The following is a 15683-nucleotide window of genomic DNA, read 5'->3' on the forward strand; positions in this document are numbered from 1 at the left end:
CTTCCCAACTTGATGTATAGATTTCTTATAATCCCAATCAATATCCCAGGAAGTTACTCGTGTATACTGGAAAACTGATTTTATAGTTTATATGAGTGGAACAAGAGCCCCAGAGTAGCCAATGCAATATTGAAGGAAAAGAACAAAGTTGGAGAAGTTACACTTCCTGACCTGAAGACTTATTATCAGTCTACAATAATTAAGACAGTATGGTATTGGTAAAAGAATAAATACATAGGTCAATGGAACAGAATAGAGCCAGAAATAGGTCCCCATAAATATAGTCAACACATTTTTCTGTCAGTATCTTTAATTTTTGGACATCATAATAGTGTGTTGTATGTCACTGAGATTTTAAGTAGATTTCCTAATTACTAATGATACTGAGAATGTTTTATGCAGTGATTTTCAATATGTATATACCTTTTGATGAAAAATTCACTAAAATATCTTTTCCAATTCTATTGAATGGTTAGTTTTCTTTATCTAATTTTGAAACTACTCTGTGTATACTAAATGAAAGTCGATTATCACATATTTAATTTGCAAAATTTTCTTGAACTCTGTAACCTGTGTTTGTATTCTCTTAATTGTATTTTGGAAAAACAAAAACTCTTAAATTTTATGAAATTCAGTTCAATAATTTAAAAAGTATATCTGATTATTATTCTTTAATATAATGTGTCCTAGAAGTTTTTTTTAATTTTAAGTTTTACATTTAAATTTATGATCCACTTTTACTTTATTTTTGTATGGGATGTAAGGTATAGTTTGGGGTGCATATTTTTGTATATGATCATCTAATTGTTCCAAATCTATCCATTTTGTATTGAATTACCTTATCATTTTGTTGAAAATCAACTAAGACTATATGTGCAGGTCTATTTGGGGGCTTCCTATGCTAATTTACTGATTAATTTTCATATCTTTATGCCACTAGCATTCTGTCTTTATTAAGTCCTCCAATTTTGTTAACATTGTTCAGTTACTTTACATTTCTATATAGATTTTAGAATCAGCTTTTCAATTTCTATAAGAAAAAGTCTGCTGGAAATTATATTGAAATGTGGTTAAATCTATATATCAACTTGGAGAGAATAGAAATATTCACAATATCAAGACTTGGATATATGATGATTATATATGTCTCCTTTTATATATGCCTTCATCAGTTTATCTTAGCAATACTTTTTAGTTATCTCTCTTCAGGTCTTACTTTTCTTTTTTAATCAAATGTGTCCCTAAATATTCTCTTTTTAGGCTATGGCAAGCAATATTTTTATTTAACTTTCTAATAGAATTCCATTAAAATAAGAAATTTAACTGTTTGTATAGTAAACTTGTATCCTCTGAACTCGATAAACTCACATATTAGATCTAGTAGGTTTAGTATGTTACATAAGATTTTCCTACATAGAAAAAACCAGATCATCAGGTAATTTCTTCCTAATATCAATGATTTTTATTTCCTTTTACTTACCTTAATGCATTGGCTAGAATCCCCAGTACAAAAGCAAATAGACATTATAAGAACAGACAGCCTTGTATTTTTTTATAACAGAGAAAAAATATTCAGTCTTTCTTCACTGTGATGTAATCTATCAAATTTCATAGGCTTCCTTTATCCTATTTGTAAGTTGCTTTCTCTTTCTAGTTTTCTGAAATTTTTATCAAGAATTCATGATGGATTTTGTCAAATGTTTTTTATGCATTTATTAACATCACATGTAGTTACTTTTGTCTGAAATTATGGGGGGAAACATTAATTGATTTTTAAATGCAAAAATTTCCCCTGAATTTGTAAGATAAGTGCTTCTTGGTCATGATACAGGATAATGTTATATATCATTAAACTCAATTTGCATAATTTTGTTAATACTTTTTATAGCTGCATTTATGAAGGAATTTGATAACTAATTTTATTTTCATGAATGTTTTCCTCTGCCTTTGGTATCATTTTAGAGATGGCAATATAGAATGGGTTCAACTCTTTAAGAAGATAAATTGAGTGATAATTAGCATGCACATTGCAATAACCCTCTGAGTGAAATTAAGAAATAGCTCCAAGATGAAAGTAACATTGGCAAATAGGTAGTTGAAGGACATATTCTAAAATATTGATGCATGAATATTTCCAAAACCTGAAAAATTTTATACCACCAAAATCTTCTTTTTTATCAAATCTGTACATAAATTTTACTGCTGGAATGTCCACATTCATTCAAGAATTTGATTACATCTTTTACAAGGCCCCACAATCTTCTCTCACCTTCAGTGAGAAACAGTAGTATATAATCTATTGAAAAAATGGAAATTACATAAAGGCACCAATGAGTGTGAGTTTAAGAGACTATAATAAAGGCTGAAGTAATGTCTGAATGACCTTTACATAATCCCAATTTGGGACACCCTGAGAGATGTACAAGTTTAAGGTTAGCCTAGAAGAATTTATTAATTTTTTAATACATTTGGGTCATTCTTTATTTACAAATATTTTCACAACTCGGTCCTGAATTTGCTTTGTCCTGATTCCATAAATGACTGGATTTAAACAAGGGGGAACAACCACATACAGATTGGCCAGGAGGATGTGGATGTAGCAAGGAATATTACTACCAAATCAGTGAGTCATAAAAGAGAAAAATGCTGGTGTGTAAAATGCTAAAACGACACAGACATGGGAGCCACATGTGCTGAGTGCTTTGAGTCTGGCATCCCTGGAAGGAAGGTGGAAGACAGCTCGTAGGATCTGAACATAGGAGAGGGCAATAAGGATCAAATCAAAAATCAGGGCAGCAATGGTATATAAGCCATAGATGATGTTGACCCTTATGTTAGCACAGGAAAGATGCACGATTCCCATGTGTTCACAGTAGGTGTGAGGAATAATGTAGTATCCACAAAAAGGCAATCATTTGAGAAGAGGGCAGAAAGGGATGACAAGAAGGACTGGCCTCCCCACTACAACAGAGGCCATGATGGCTACCACTCTGTTGGTGAGAATAGTGGTATATGTCAGTGGATAACAGATGGCAACAAAGCTGTCAGTTGCCATGCCAGCAGTACAACGGATTCCATGCCAGTGTAGGTATGGATAAAGAACATTTGGATGAGGCAGCCTTCAAATTTTATCTCCCTGAAGTTGAACCAGAAGATAGAGAGCATCTTGGGAATGGTAGAAGTGGAGAGGCCTAGATCAATAAAGGAGAGAAGAGCCAAAAAATAGAACATAGGTTGATGAAGACTCTGCTCAGTCTTGATCACAACCAGGATTGTGACATTTCCCACAAGTGCTATCAGATAAACAACAAAGAAAGGGAAACCAATCCAGATATGGAAAGCTTCCAGACCAGGTATACCCAGCAGAAGGAAGGCAGAGGGATTTGAAGCAGTGTCATTGACAGAGGACATACTGCTGAGAACTATTGGAAAATATTCTATGCTCTTCTTCAGTATTTCTGGGGAGACATAAGGCAATATATGGTGTTTGGATATCACTATATATAGTAGCATACCAATTAGACACTAAAAATCATAATGGAAAGTCATTTGAGGACAATTGACTATTAAATTCAAATTATTGACTATCCCACTTAATATTCCATGGGAACTGTGGAAGTTAGAAACAGTCTTTTCTGGTGGTAGTGTGGTGTAGTGATCCATGATCATCTTTAGCTCATTCTTTTGTGAAATCCTCGTCTATATTCACTAGTACCAGCTGAAAACGCTGCCAGTAAGCAAAACTTGTATTACATTTTCAAGTTACTTTGATTAGTTGAGTGGAAACATAAGAGAAAACTACAATATATTGTGAAAAACTACAATATGTTGAGGAATTGGAATGGGAAGAAACTTTGGATATGAGGATCAAGAATGTCTACATATAAGGCTTATTTACCTGTCATAGTCCCTTCTTTGTTAAGTGTTACTTTTCACTTTATTTGCTTTAATGAGACTGTGTTTGTGTATATATATATATATATATATATATATATATATATCTTTTAATAAAATGGTGCTTTTATGCTATGGTTGGTGAATTTATTATTAGTATTTTTCTACTTTTACAGTAAAAAATTCACCACATAAACAACTCAAAGAAAAGATAATTTTAAAACAAGTAAAAACTAGTAATTAAATTTAGCATCCATATATGATACTTTAAAAAAGAAACAAAGCAAATTAGGCAAAAACTAAAAGTGGTTCAATTTAGTGAAAGGAATATATGAAAAATCTGCAGCTAATATCATACTGAATGGTGAAACACAGAAAGATTTGTTTCTAAGATTGGGAATAAGACAAACATATCGACTGGCATCAATTATATTAATATTTTACTGGAAGTTCCAACAAGGTCAATATATCAAGAAAAAATAAATAAAAATACAGTAAGATTGGAATGAAAGAAGTCAACTTTCCCATTCATAAGCCACATGAACACTTAGATAAAAATCAAAGAATTTAAAACCATTTAGCTTATCAATTAATCAGGTATAGAATCAATATTTTTCTATATACTGTTAGCAAACAATGAGAAATTAAAATTTAAGTTAAAATTCTGTGAAAATTCATACTACCACTTACAGTGGCATCAAAAGCATGGAGTAGTTAGCCATAAGCACTTAAAATTATAAAACATGACAGTAATTAAAAAGACCTAAAAAAGTTTTAAAAGTGGTTTGAAAGACTGAAATATGTTAAGATGTCAGTTCTTCCTAAGTTGCTTAATAAAACAACTTCAATCAATAACCAAGAAATTTAAGCTCATTCTAAAATAATTATACGAATACCCTAAATTCATTGGAAAAAGAATAACAAAACATCGGAACTTAAAAGACTTCAAACTTTAAACAGTATAGTAAGTCATTATGATAACGGACAAATAGATAGGGAGTGCTTAATAGAAAGAACAGAATAGACATATTTTACGTCCTCAGTCAAATGTTCTAAAGTGACCAATGTAGTAATTCAGTGAAGATAGCACAGTTTCTTATACCAATAATTCTGGTGCAACTGAATATATATTTTTTATATATATACATGTGTGTGTACACACATACACACACACACACACAGACACACACACACACACACATATATATATAGAACTTTGATTCCAACTTCACAACAAAATCAAATATTAATTACATTTCTAAATTAGAACTAAGTATTAAAAACAAAACAAAACTCCAATTTTAACATGTGTGAAATCAAAGGAAGAAGAGTATCTTTGCAACCCAGTAAGAAGTAATATTTTTTTAGAACACAAAAGCAATAACCATAAGAAAATAGCCTTGTTACATGTTATTAAATTTTGAAATTTACTGTTAAGTGGACTTAGAGGACAAAGACTGGGAGAAAGCATTCACAATCCCTTACTTCTGTAAGAGAATTTGTGTTAGGAACACACGGCAATGCTTATAACTAACAAAATAAGAAAACAAGCAATGGGAAAAGGAGAGACCTACACTGACATTTAGCAGAGAAAAATATACAAATGACACTGAATGTCTCAAAATTATTAGGCTTCAGGAATTGTACATTAAAACTAACATGACATCTTGTTACATACCTACTAGAATGGCCAAAATTAAAAAGCACAACACCAAATTTTGGCAAGGATGTGGAGCAACAGATTCTCCTAATTACCTATGACTGAACTCCTAAGAGCTTACTCAAGATGAGGAAAGCATATGTCCACACAAGGACTTGTATAAGAATGTTCGTAGCAGCTTTATCCACAACTGCCCTGTGTGGAAACAACACAAATACTCATCAACAGTGGATAGACAAATCAATTTTGGAATGTTTACCCAATGAAATTCTACTCAGCAATAAAAATGGATTGACTTTATGTGCAATAACATAGATGACTCTATATCGTTATATTGAGCTATTGACTGCTACTAGTTACTAAAGAGTACTAATTATATAATATCATTTATATGAAGACCCAGAGCATACAAAGAAAATGGGTATCTGGTTGGCTCAGTCAATAGATCCTGTGACTCTTGATCTCTGGGTTGTGAGTTTGAGCCCCATGTTGGGTGTAGAGATTACTTAAAAATAAAATCTTAAAAAAAAAATGGGTACTGAAAATATCCATTCACTGGTTGCCTGGGGATTGAAATGGGTCACAGACAGATTGGGAAGGAACAAAGAGGATTTTTTGAGGTGATAGAAAAATATTATATCTTTATAAAGGTGTGGGATATATAGGTATATCCTTTTTCAAAACTGTACAGATAAGATTTGTATATTTAAACACATGCAAATTTTACTTTAAAAAATCAAATCCAAGCCTGGAGAGAATAGAATGTTTACAGTTGTTGACATTGTATGATGAGAGCATTATGCATTTGTGTTCATCTGTAGATGTTTGAAATGCTCCATAATTAAATGGTTTGATACATAAAACTAGTGAAAATAAGTGCCATCTTTTTATGAAGTACGGTATCATTTGCTTTAATAGAATATTCTGTTTTGGAGCTTATTTTATTTTATTTTATTTTATTTTTTTTTTAAGTTTATTTATTTTGAGAGAGAGAGAGGGAGAGAGTGAGAGGGAGGGAGGGACAGAGAGAAGGAGAGACAGAATCCCAAGCGGCCCTGCGTCATCAGTGCAGAGACCTATGTGGGGCTCAAACTCACAAACTGTGAGATCATGACATGAGCAGAGATCAAGATTCGGACACTTAACCAACTCAGCCTCCAGGGTGCCCCTGGAGCTTATTTTAAATACAGAATTATTTACCTCAATACAGAGCTAAAAATCCAACTAAAATATTTCACAGCCCTACTCACGGAGCATAAAATAAAATAAATAATCTATCTTAAGGTTATGATTTTGTTTGGAATAGAACTTAACATTTATTCCTGATATTTTCCTTTTTATTCATACTCATACATAAGCTTTTAAGTCAAATGCTAACCATGGTATATTCTTTATGATTATTTGCAACAAGTTCACTGATGATCAAAATTACTCTGAATAATGACATCCGATGGGAAGTATACAACCACACAGCATGCTAGCAGTATATCCGAGGATGTGCCTTAACTATTCCCTCTGAGCTTTCTTAAATGTATCATTTGTTTTGCTAGTAGTATGGTACTTTTGTGCCCTACTAAAATTGTTCAAACATCTTCCTGAACACACTTAATCAAATTTCATATTACTCTATTATTAAAATTCAAACTTAGTTTAGGAAGCCAGAGCCTTCATCAACTGGGAATGTACCAATTGAGATGGCCTTTGGGATGTATATTTTTCTCTACTTCAGATATGTACATAGCTATTGTTCTGCTTTATTTGACTGACTTTAAGCCAGCAAAAGTCAATCAAAGAAAATAATACTTACCAAACACTGTACTTGATGCTTTATAAATATTCTCATTCAAATTTCAAAACAACTCTCTGAGGTAGATGCTGTTATAGCAGATTTAAAGTCAAATTTAGTATAAATTTGTATAAAGTATAAAACCAAGTATAAAGCTAAGGTTAAGAGAGTCTAAGGCATTTGTCTTAGATAACTCATAAACATAAGTTGTATGATTAGAAATTGAGTATGTGTCTCTCTCCCTGTTACTAAATTCACCTTGAGCAATAGTGTTTTTGCTAAGGTAAATATAGAAGTATTTATAGAGGTAAATTTATAAGTTAAAAAGAAAATAAATCTTCTATTTAAAACTGTACAGCTATTTAAAGCCTATAGATCCATGGAAGTTACTTTATATAGTAAAGTATGGAAATTACTTTATATAGTAAAATATTCATTTTTTTCTTCCTGTTTTATTTTCTGTAGTGTTTAACAGTCAGACAATAAAATAAAAAAGATAATGTGTGTTCTTCAAGAATAAGAAGAAAGAGGTTGACAGTTTAGACCATTAATCATCTGATCTAAACTTGGTGGGGGTCCAGGGTGTTCCCAGGGCCAGGAAGAGCTAAGACTGGAAGGAAAGAAAAGCCTGAGGATTTCAGTGGACCTTGGCAACTAGAGCAATGAAAATATGCTGACTTTTTGGGGGAGGGGAAGGGTTACACAAAGCAAAGGCAAGTGAATTTCAGGGAGCCATTTTTGGCTAGGAAAAGGTGTTGGAATTAAAACATAGCAAATACGACCTGTCATTCTCGAAGACTGTATCTCAACTCTATTTGTTGTTGTGCTGATGATGCCTGGTAATCATGCTGATGATCTGGTAATAAGTACATCCATTTGAAACTGGAAATTTCAGTGGTTTAAAGTTTAATTAAAGAGAATCATAAACGTGAAGGTCAGACTTTTGAGGCTATTTGGTGAAAGCTTCTTTTCTGTTAACATCCAGAGAGAAAGTCAGTCCTCTCCTTTGTATCTATGGTTTTGCAACCATTTCCATGGTTCTGGGTTCTGGTCACTCACCCAGGCTAACATTTTCAGCGAAGTCCACCATACCATAGAGTGCCTGGGTGCTTGCTTTCTGTGGGGCAGCTGAAAATAAAGGGCCCTTTCATCTGTGATATATCTGTAAATGGTACTACCTGGCACAACTTCCCAAAACTCTCCTCAGTGTCTACTGTGCTGAACTGCCCTGCCTATCTCAACTTTTTCATGGGAGACCTTCCACAAGTATAAAAATATAACCTGGGCTACCTTCCCAAGGACAATGTTCTGCCTCCTCTTGCAGTACCAGACTGGCCTTCCTGCCCAAGATCCCCTACCAGTAAAATTATACATTATATGGTTATTTTTTATAATTAATAAACCAATATTAACTAAAGTTCATATTTTATTAAAGTTCATATGTTACTCAGATTCCCTTAGTTGTACTTGGATACCAAATTACAGTTACTAGTGATACCTAGTTAGTTCTGTTAGGTTCTCTTGACAGTGACAGTTACTACTCAGGCTTTTCTTAATTTTGATGACTTTACAGTTTTTAGAAGTACTAGTTAGGTTTTTGTAAAATATCCCCTAATTGAGATTAGTATGATTATCTCCTCCATGATTAGACTAAAGTTATATTATTGGAGAAGGAGATCGATGATGTATACTACTACTTATGTCAAAACATATCAAGGGTATATACTATCAACATAGTTTATCACTATTGATATTAAGCTTCATCACCTGGCTGAGGATGTGTTTGTCAGGATTCTCTCTCTCTCCCCCATTTCCAAGTTTACTCTTTGGCAGTAAGTTGCAATGTGTAGCCCACAAATTAAACAGTGACTAGTTACGTTCCACCTCCTTTAGAATAGAGCATCCTCATAATATTGTTTGGGAATATTTTGCATGAGAGTTAATCTAGTCCCTTAGTTGTTTATGTATTCAATCATTTATTTTTATCAGTATGGGCTCTAATATTTATTTTATACTTTAGACCGTAATCCAATACTACTTTATTTTTTCACACTGACCAGCTTTGGCTATTAGGAACTCTTTCAGTTGACTCCTGTGTCCCTTTGACGTAACCTCACAATTGTGTGGGGGTTTTTTTGGGGGGGGGAGGGTCACCTCCTTACTTTTGGAACCATAAATTGCTACAGGTGTATCCTATATATCACCTGCCCCAATCTTAGACTGTGATATTTCTCCAAGGATTACTGATTCCTTTAATTGGATAAGGTTACTGGAAACAAAGTTTTGATGCTGGGTGTGCTTTGCTACTGGACTGTTGTTGGTTTAAGACCCTCTCAGCTGGCAGAGCAAGGAAATTTATATGTGTATCCTAACCTGTGTGTATGTACACACATATATAAATATCCATCATCTATTTATCTATCATCTTTCTGTCATCTGTTGTCTATCTAATACTAAACATAGTAATGGCTAACTCTAATCTGTCACCACGAGAATTATTCTAGTATCCCTTCATGTTCCTCTGTAAACTGCCGTTCCAAAACTGAGAAACCTGGTCCCCACTATATGCCCTACAGTTACATAATTGTTCAATAACACTATGCATATGTAGCTGTATTAGAATTGTTAACCTATAACCCTATGGGGAAAAATTATCCACTAGAATACAATGCTGTATGTATAGGTCTTTTGCTTTTAGTCTCACAGACTCCACTCATTTCCCGAGTTAGTTAGGTTAAAACATTTTCCCCATCCATTTTAGTGAGGTTTTTCCCTACATTTTAACACACAGTGTTTCTCATATTTTTGTATTTCATCATGGATTCCCCTGAACTCCTTGTTGATTTTTTAAAATTTGCATACATTAAGATCATCTTTTGTGTTCTAAAATTCTAAGAGTTTTTCCAAATGCATATCATAACCCACCTTTATAGTATCATATAGAACCTAAAACCTTCCATGTGCTTCACATATTCAACATCTCCCCACTCTTGCTCCCCCTGGGATGCATGGATATGTTTGTGGTCTCGATAGCTTTGCTTTTTCATAATATAATTTCACTAGAGTCACCCAATATAAAGCCCTTTCAGATTCACTTCATTTACTTCAGAATATGCATTTAAGATTCATTTGTGGTTTTTTCATGGTTTGGTATCTTATTAATGCTGAATATATCCATTGTAGGAGGTACTACAGTTTGGATATTCATTTACCTATTGGAAGGCATCTTGGTTACTTCTAATTCTTTATGAATAAAGTCGCTGTAAGTATCCATGTGCAGGTTTATGTGTGGACATAGTTTTTAAACCCATTGGGTAAATTCTTTGGAATGTAATTGTGAATCACATGGTAAGACTATATTCAGCTTTGTAAGAAACTTCCATATGTTTTTCTTTTCTAAATAATTTTTTAATGTTTACTTTTATTTTTGAGACAGAGTGCTAGTAGGGGAGGGACAGAGAGAGAGAAGGAGACATAGAATCTAAGCAGGTTCCAGGCTCCAAACTGTCAGCACAGAGCCCAATGTGGACCTCGAACTCACGAATTGAGAGATCATGACCTGAGCTGAAGTTGAACACTTAACCGACTGAGCCATTCAGACATCCCTCCATATGTTTTTCTAAAGTGACTGTGTCAGTTTGCATTTCCACCAAAAATGAGTGAAAAGTTCTCTTGCTTTCTTTGCACCCTGACCTACCTTTGATATTGCTTTATTTTTAATTTTAGCCATTGTGTGAAGTGGAATCTTATTGCATTTTTTAATTTGTAATTCCTTAATGGAAAAATATGCTGAGCATCTTTTCATGTGTTTATTTTCAATCTGTATATTCTATTTGTGGGGTGTCTGGACAAAATTTTTACTCAAGCTTTAACTGGGTTATTAATTACTTTTTTTTTTTTTCAACATTTTTAATTTATTTTTGGGACAGAGAGAGACAGAGCATGAATGGGGGAGGGGCAGAGAGAGAGGGAAACACAGAATCGGAAACAGGCTCCAGGCTCCGAGCCATCAGCCCAGAGCCTGACGCGGGGCTCGAACTCACGGACCGCAAGATCGTGACCTGGCTGAAGTCGGACGCTTAACCGACTGCGCCACCCAGGCGCCCCTATTAATTACTTTTTAAATTTACATATGTTTTAGTTCTAGGTTTTAATTTATTTTAATCAAATTGACGGAGCTCTCCTTTATTCCTTGTTTGCTTCATATTTTTATTAGAAATATGTGCTGTTGCCATTTAAAAAAAAATTTCCTTTGACCATTTATATGATCGATATGATTTTTCTTCTGTAGGCTGATGTTCTAGGCTACATTGTTTTCTGAATGTTAAATCAGTCTTATATACCAAAAATAGACACCATTTGGTCATGTTGTATAGTTATTTTGATAAATTATTAGCTTAAATTTACTAACATTTCATTGAGGATTTTTTCATCTGTTCATGAGATATAAGTTTGAGAAATGGTCTATATATATTTTTGGATATCTTTAACTGACTTTGGTGTTAGGATATGTCCAGCTTCATAAAATGAGTCAATATTCTTTATGATTCTATAATCTGGAAGTGATTTTAGAGGATTGACATAATTTCTTTAGTGTTCAGAAGAATTCATCAGTGAAACGATCAGAACCTGATTTTGGGGGGAAGGTTATTAATTAATGATGAAATTTATTTAATAAACAGAGATATCTAGAAATTTAGAACTGTAAATTTTCTTCTGTGCGCTTTATATCATTTATATATATTCAGTTGACTATTGAGCAACATGAATTTGAACTGCGTGAGTCCATGTGGATTTTTTTGTAAACACAGTACAATACTATAAATATATTTTCTCTTCCTTATGATTTTATTACTAACACTCACTTTTCTCTAGCTTACTTTATTGTAAGAATACAGTAGACAAAACATATATAAAATATGCTTTAATTGTTTATATTATTGGCAAGTCTTCAAGTCAACAGTGGGCTGTTAGTAGTTAAGTTTTGGGGGAGTCAAAAGTCATAAGTGGATTTTCAACTGCATCGGTGTGGGGGGGCACAGTGCTTGATCCCCAACAACATAGGAGTTAGGGGCACTGACCCTATATATAGTGTTTAAATATATTTTTAGTGTTGTTGCCACTAAACACTGCTTAGCTTTTAGTCGTAGTGCATGGAATTTATATCAAGAAATTTAGGGGATGATTTGAGACAATGAACATTATGACTATAAAAGACACAGTTAGGACATGAATATAAAGAAACCATTAAAATTTTAATAGAGAACATCACTACTTACAGATTAGCATATCTGAATCCTGTTAATCAGACCAACTGGAAATATGTATGAACTTTCCCTCAAAAGGTAGGACATCGAACTTAGTTTATTTGAGGAAATCATGTTGGTAATCCTGTGTGGCTTTGAAGGTAGGGGGTCATGTATTGAATGGAGATTTAAAATCAACTTATAAAAATAAAAATGTATAAATGTAAAGAAATCAATTTTTATTTTATTTTGTTTGTTTTTTTGGTTTTTGGTTTTTGTTTTAAGTAGGCTTCATGCCCAGCATGGAGCCCAGTGCGGGGCTTGAACTCACAACCCTGAGATCAAGACCTGAACTGAGATAAAAAATTGGACACTTAACTGACTGAACCACCCAGGCACCCCTGTATTTTATTCTTAAATATTATTAAATTTTATCTGTAGTTAAAATGAGATGCAACATTCAAATAAAGAAAACACAGGGAAGAATGCTTTTGGGTTCACTTTTGACAAAAGAAGACATCAAAAACTCAGAATGTGCATCTTTCTATACCTAAGAGAAAAGAGCATTTAATGTGCTCACAGGAAATAAACTCTTCAGATAATCATATTTAGATACCCCTGTGTCATCGTCCACTAACTCCTTTCAGAAACTGTTTACCGAAGTCCATGTTCCTTGCTGAAATATAATCTTTCATACTTCCAAATCCTGAAGATACATGTTCTGGCTCAGTCACGTTGCAAAGTTGTACAATCATTTTCATACCATCACATAGTAAACATGCCATCAGGAAATTAGTTTCTAGGCTCCTGAGCAGTCATTTCTATGTTCTATTTCATTATTTTTATGCACACATCAGTTTCTGCTCACAACAAATTCAAGAAGAATAATAAAAAGATATTTGATCCTTAGGAGTCATAGAGGAGATATGTCCCCATAAGATTACACAAAATACTTGTAAATATATCCAGAAAATTCTTGTAAAGTAAGTGACTGAAAATTTAATCTCTACCTGAACTTGTCTAAGATTCATCTACTTTTGCAAAGCATCAAGTCCCAAAGGATGCATGTATGTTGCATTCCACAAATAAAGAGGGATTTGGAGAGGACAAAGTGGTCCTATGGATAACAGGTTGCCCAAATACGCTTCACACACACACGCACCACACTCCCAAGGAAAAATTCTGATTAAATATGACTCAAAACCACTGTTAGAATTTTATACATTCAAGCTTCTCTTAAAAACAAGAGTTTCATCCTTTAACACAAGTATTGTTTTCAGGTACTTTCACTTCATGATTCTCCATAAAGGTAGGAGGTGGCATACTGAGGGCACATAGTGCCTACAGGTTTTCATGAAGAATAAGGAAGAAGGTGCTGAAATGAAAGGTGAAAACCCGAGACATTTTTTTTTAACTGCACGAAGTATCCCAGTATTGTCCTCAGAGAAATCGGATACAGAGTTTTTAACTGAGAAATCTATGAAGATCTTTCTTATTTTATATTCAAATTTAGTTATTTTTTTTTCTGAGAAAGCAAAGCAGTTGACATAAACTGATTGTGCCCAGCTGGAATACTATCCTATTTTCAAATACAGAGAGATAGAGGTTCACTAAATCTCCGTAGTTAAAAGGGAAGGGGCTTTGAGCGTGATGTTTGCCCTACTGTAATGGAACCCTATGGTCAGAAGAATATGCATTCAACACCAATATGGAGAGAAGGTATTGAGATTAAAGAACAGACAGCATTCTCCAAAGTTTGTAACTTTAAGATCTTCAGGATCTTTTGATATGAGGAGCATTTAAAAAATAATCAACCCAGAGTAGAGTAAAATTAACTTCCTTTAGTTATATCCACACCTTCAAGAGCTAAGGAAACAAGAGACTCTACTGGGAGGTGAGAGCATGGATCACATGCTCACGAATCTGCTTTGTCCTCACACCGTAGATAATAGGATTGAGGGCAGGTGGGAAGACTACGTAGAGATTGGCAACAAGGATGTGAACATAATGGGGAATTTTCTTGCCAAACCGGTGGGTGAGGAAGGAGAAGAGACACCGTGTGTAGAAAACACACATGACCCCAACATGTGACCCACATGTGCTCAAGGCTTTGTGACGAGCATCTCGAGATGGGAGGAGGAAAACTGCACGGAGGATGTAGGCATAAGAGATTCCAACAAGTACCACGTCCAAAATAAGAAAAGAAGCCACAAAAAGCCCGTAAATGGCATTAACTCGAATGCTGGCACAGGCCAACTTGGCAATGCCCATGTGCTCACAGTAGGAATGCGCAATAAGTCGAGTCTCACAAAAGGGCAGACGATGGGTTAGGTAGAGAATGGGCAACATGAGCAGGACAGGACGCATTATAATGCCCACACCAATGCCTGCTAGCACCCGGGGTGTCAGGGTGGTTGTGTAGTGGAGTGGTACACAGATAGCCACATAGCGATCAAAAGCCATGGCCAACAGAACAGTAGACTCCATTCCTGTAAAGGTGTGTATCGGGAACATCTGGGCCACGCAGGCTCCAAAACCAATTTCATGTGCATCAAACCAGAAGATACCCAGCATTCGGGGCACTGACGATGTGGAGAGGGCCAGATCTATGGCTAAGATGGCTAGAAAGTAGAACATAGGATCCCGCAGAGTACGGTCAGACCAGATGATCAGCAAAATTGTAACATTGCCTAACAGAGCCATTAAGTAAATGGAGCAAAAAGGTAGGGAGATCCAGCCATGGGAACCCTCAAATCCTGGGATGCCTGTGAGAAAAAAGGTGTCTGGATGGAAAGCGGAAGTGTTTGTGTGGAACATCTTGCCATTGATGAGAAGAGAAGTAGTTGACTACTTCTAGAAGGAAAAAACAAGAGCTATGAACACATTTCTCAAAAGTCTCCGGTAGGCTTAATTTTTATCTGTAGCTTTCTTATTATGAAAGCAAATACTAAAACTTGAGTTCAAAGTAATATGTAGGCACAGACTGAGCACTCTACAAATGGAAGAAACATTAACTTTATGAGAAGTATACTTCTCAGGTTTTGGACGTGAATATCATATTCATTTGCTAAAACCCCATATAAAACATGGAATTAAT

At 34.4% G+C, this 15683-nt stretch overlaps 1 protein-coding gene and 1 pseudogene across 1 annotated transcript; both read right to left on the bottom strand.

Moving 5' to 3' along the window:
- Positions 1-2473: 2473 nt before the first annotated feature.
- LOC125916843 (olfactory receptor 52E4-like) lies at positions 2474-3417 on the bottom strand (annotated as a pseudogene).
- An 11053-nt stretch (positions 3418-14470) lies between these two features.
- On the bottom strand, positions 14471-15403 carry LOC125916852 (olfactory receptor 52J3-like). The gene has a single exon (XM_049623120.1). It carries the CDS (start codon positions 15401-15403, stop codon positions 14471-14473), a length of 933 nt encoding a protein of 310 aa, XP_049479077.1.
- Between the last annotated feature and the right edge of the window lie 280 nt (positions 15404-15683).

This window comes from Panthera uncia, chromosome D1 (assembly GCF_023721935.1).
Source record: "Panthera uncia isolate 11264 chromosome D1, Puncia_PCG_1.0, whole genome shotgun sequence".
Taxonomy (NCBI): Eukaryota; Metazoa; Chordata; class Mammalia; order Carnivora; family Felidae; genus Panthera; species Panthera uncia.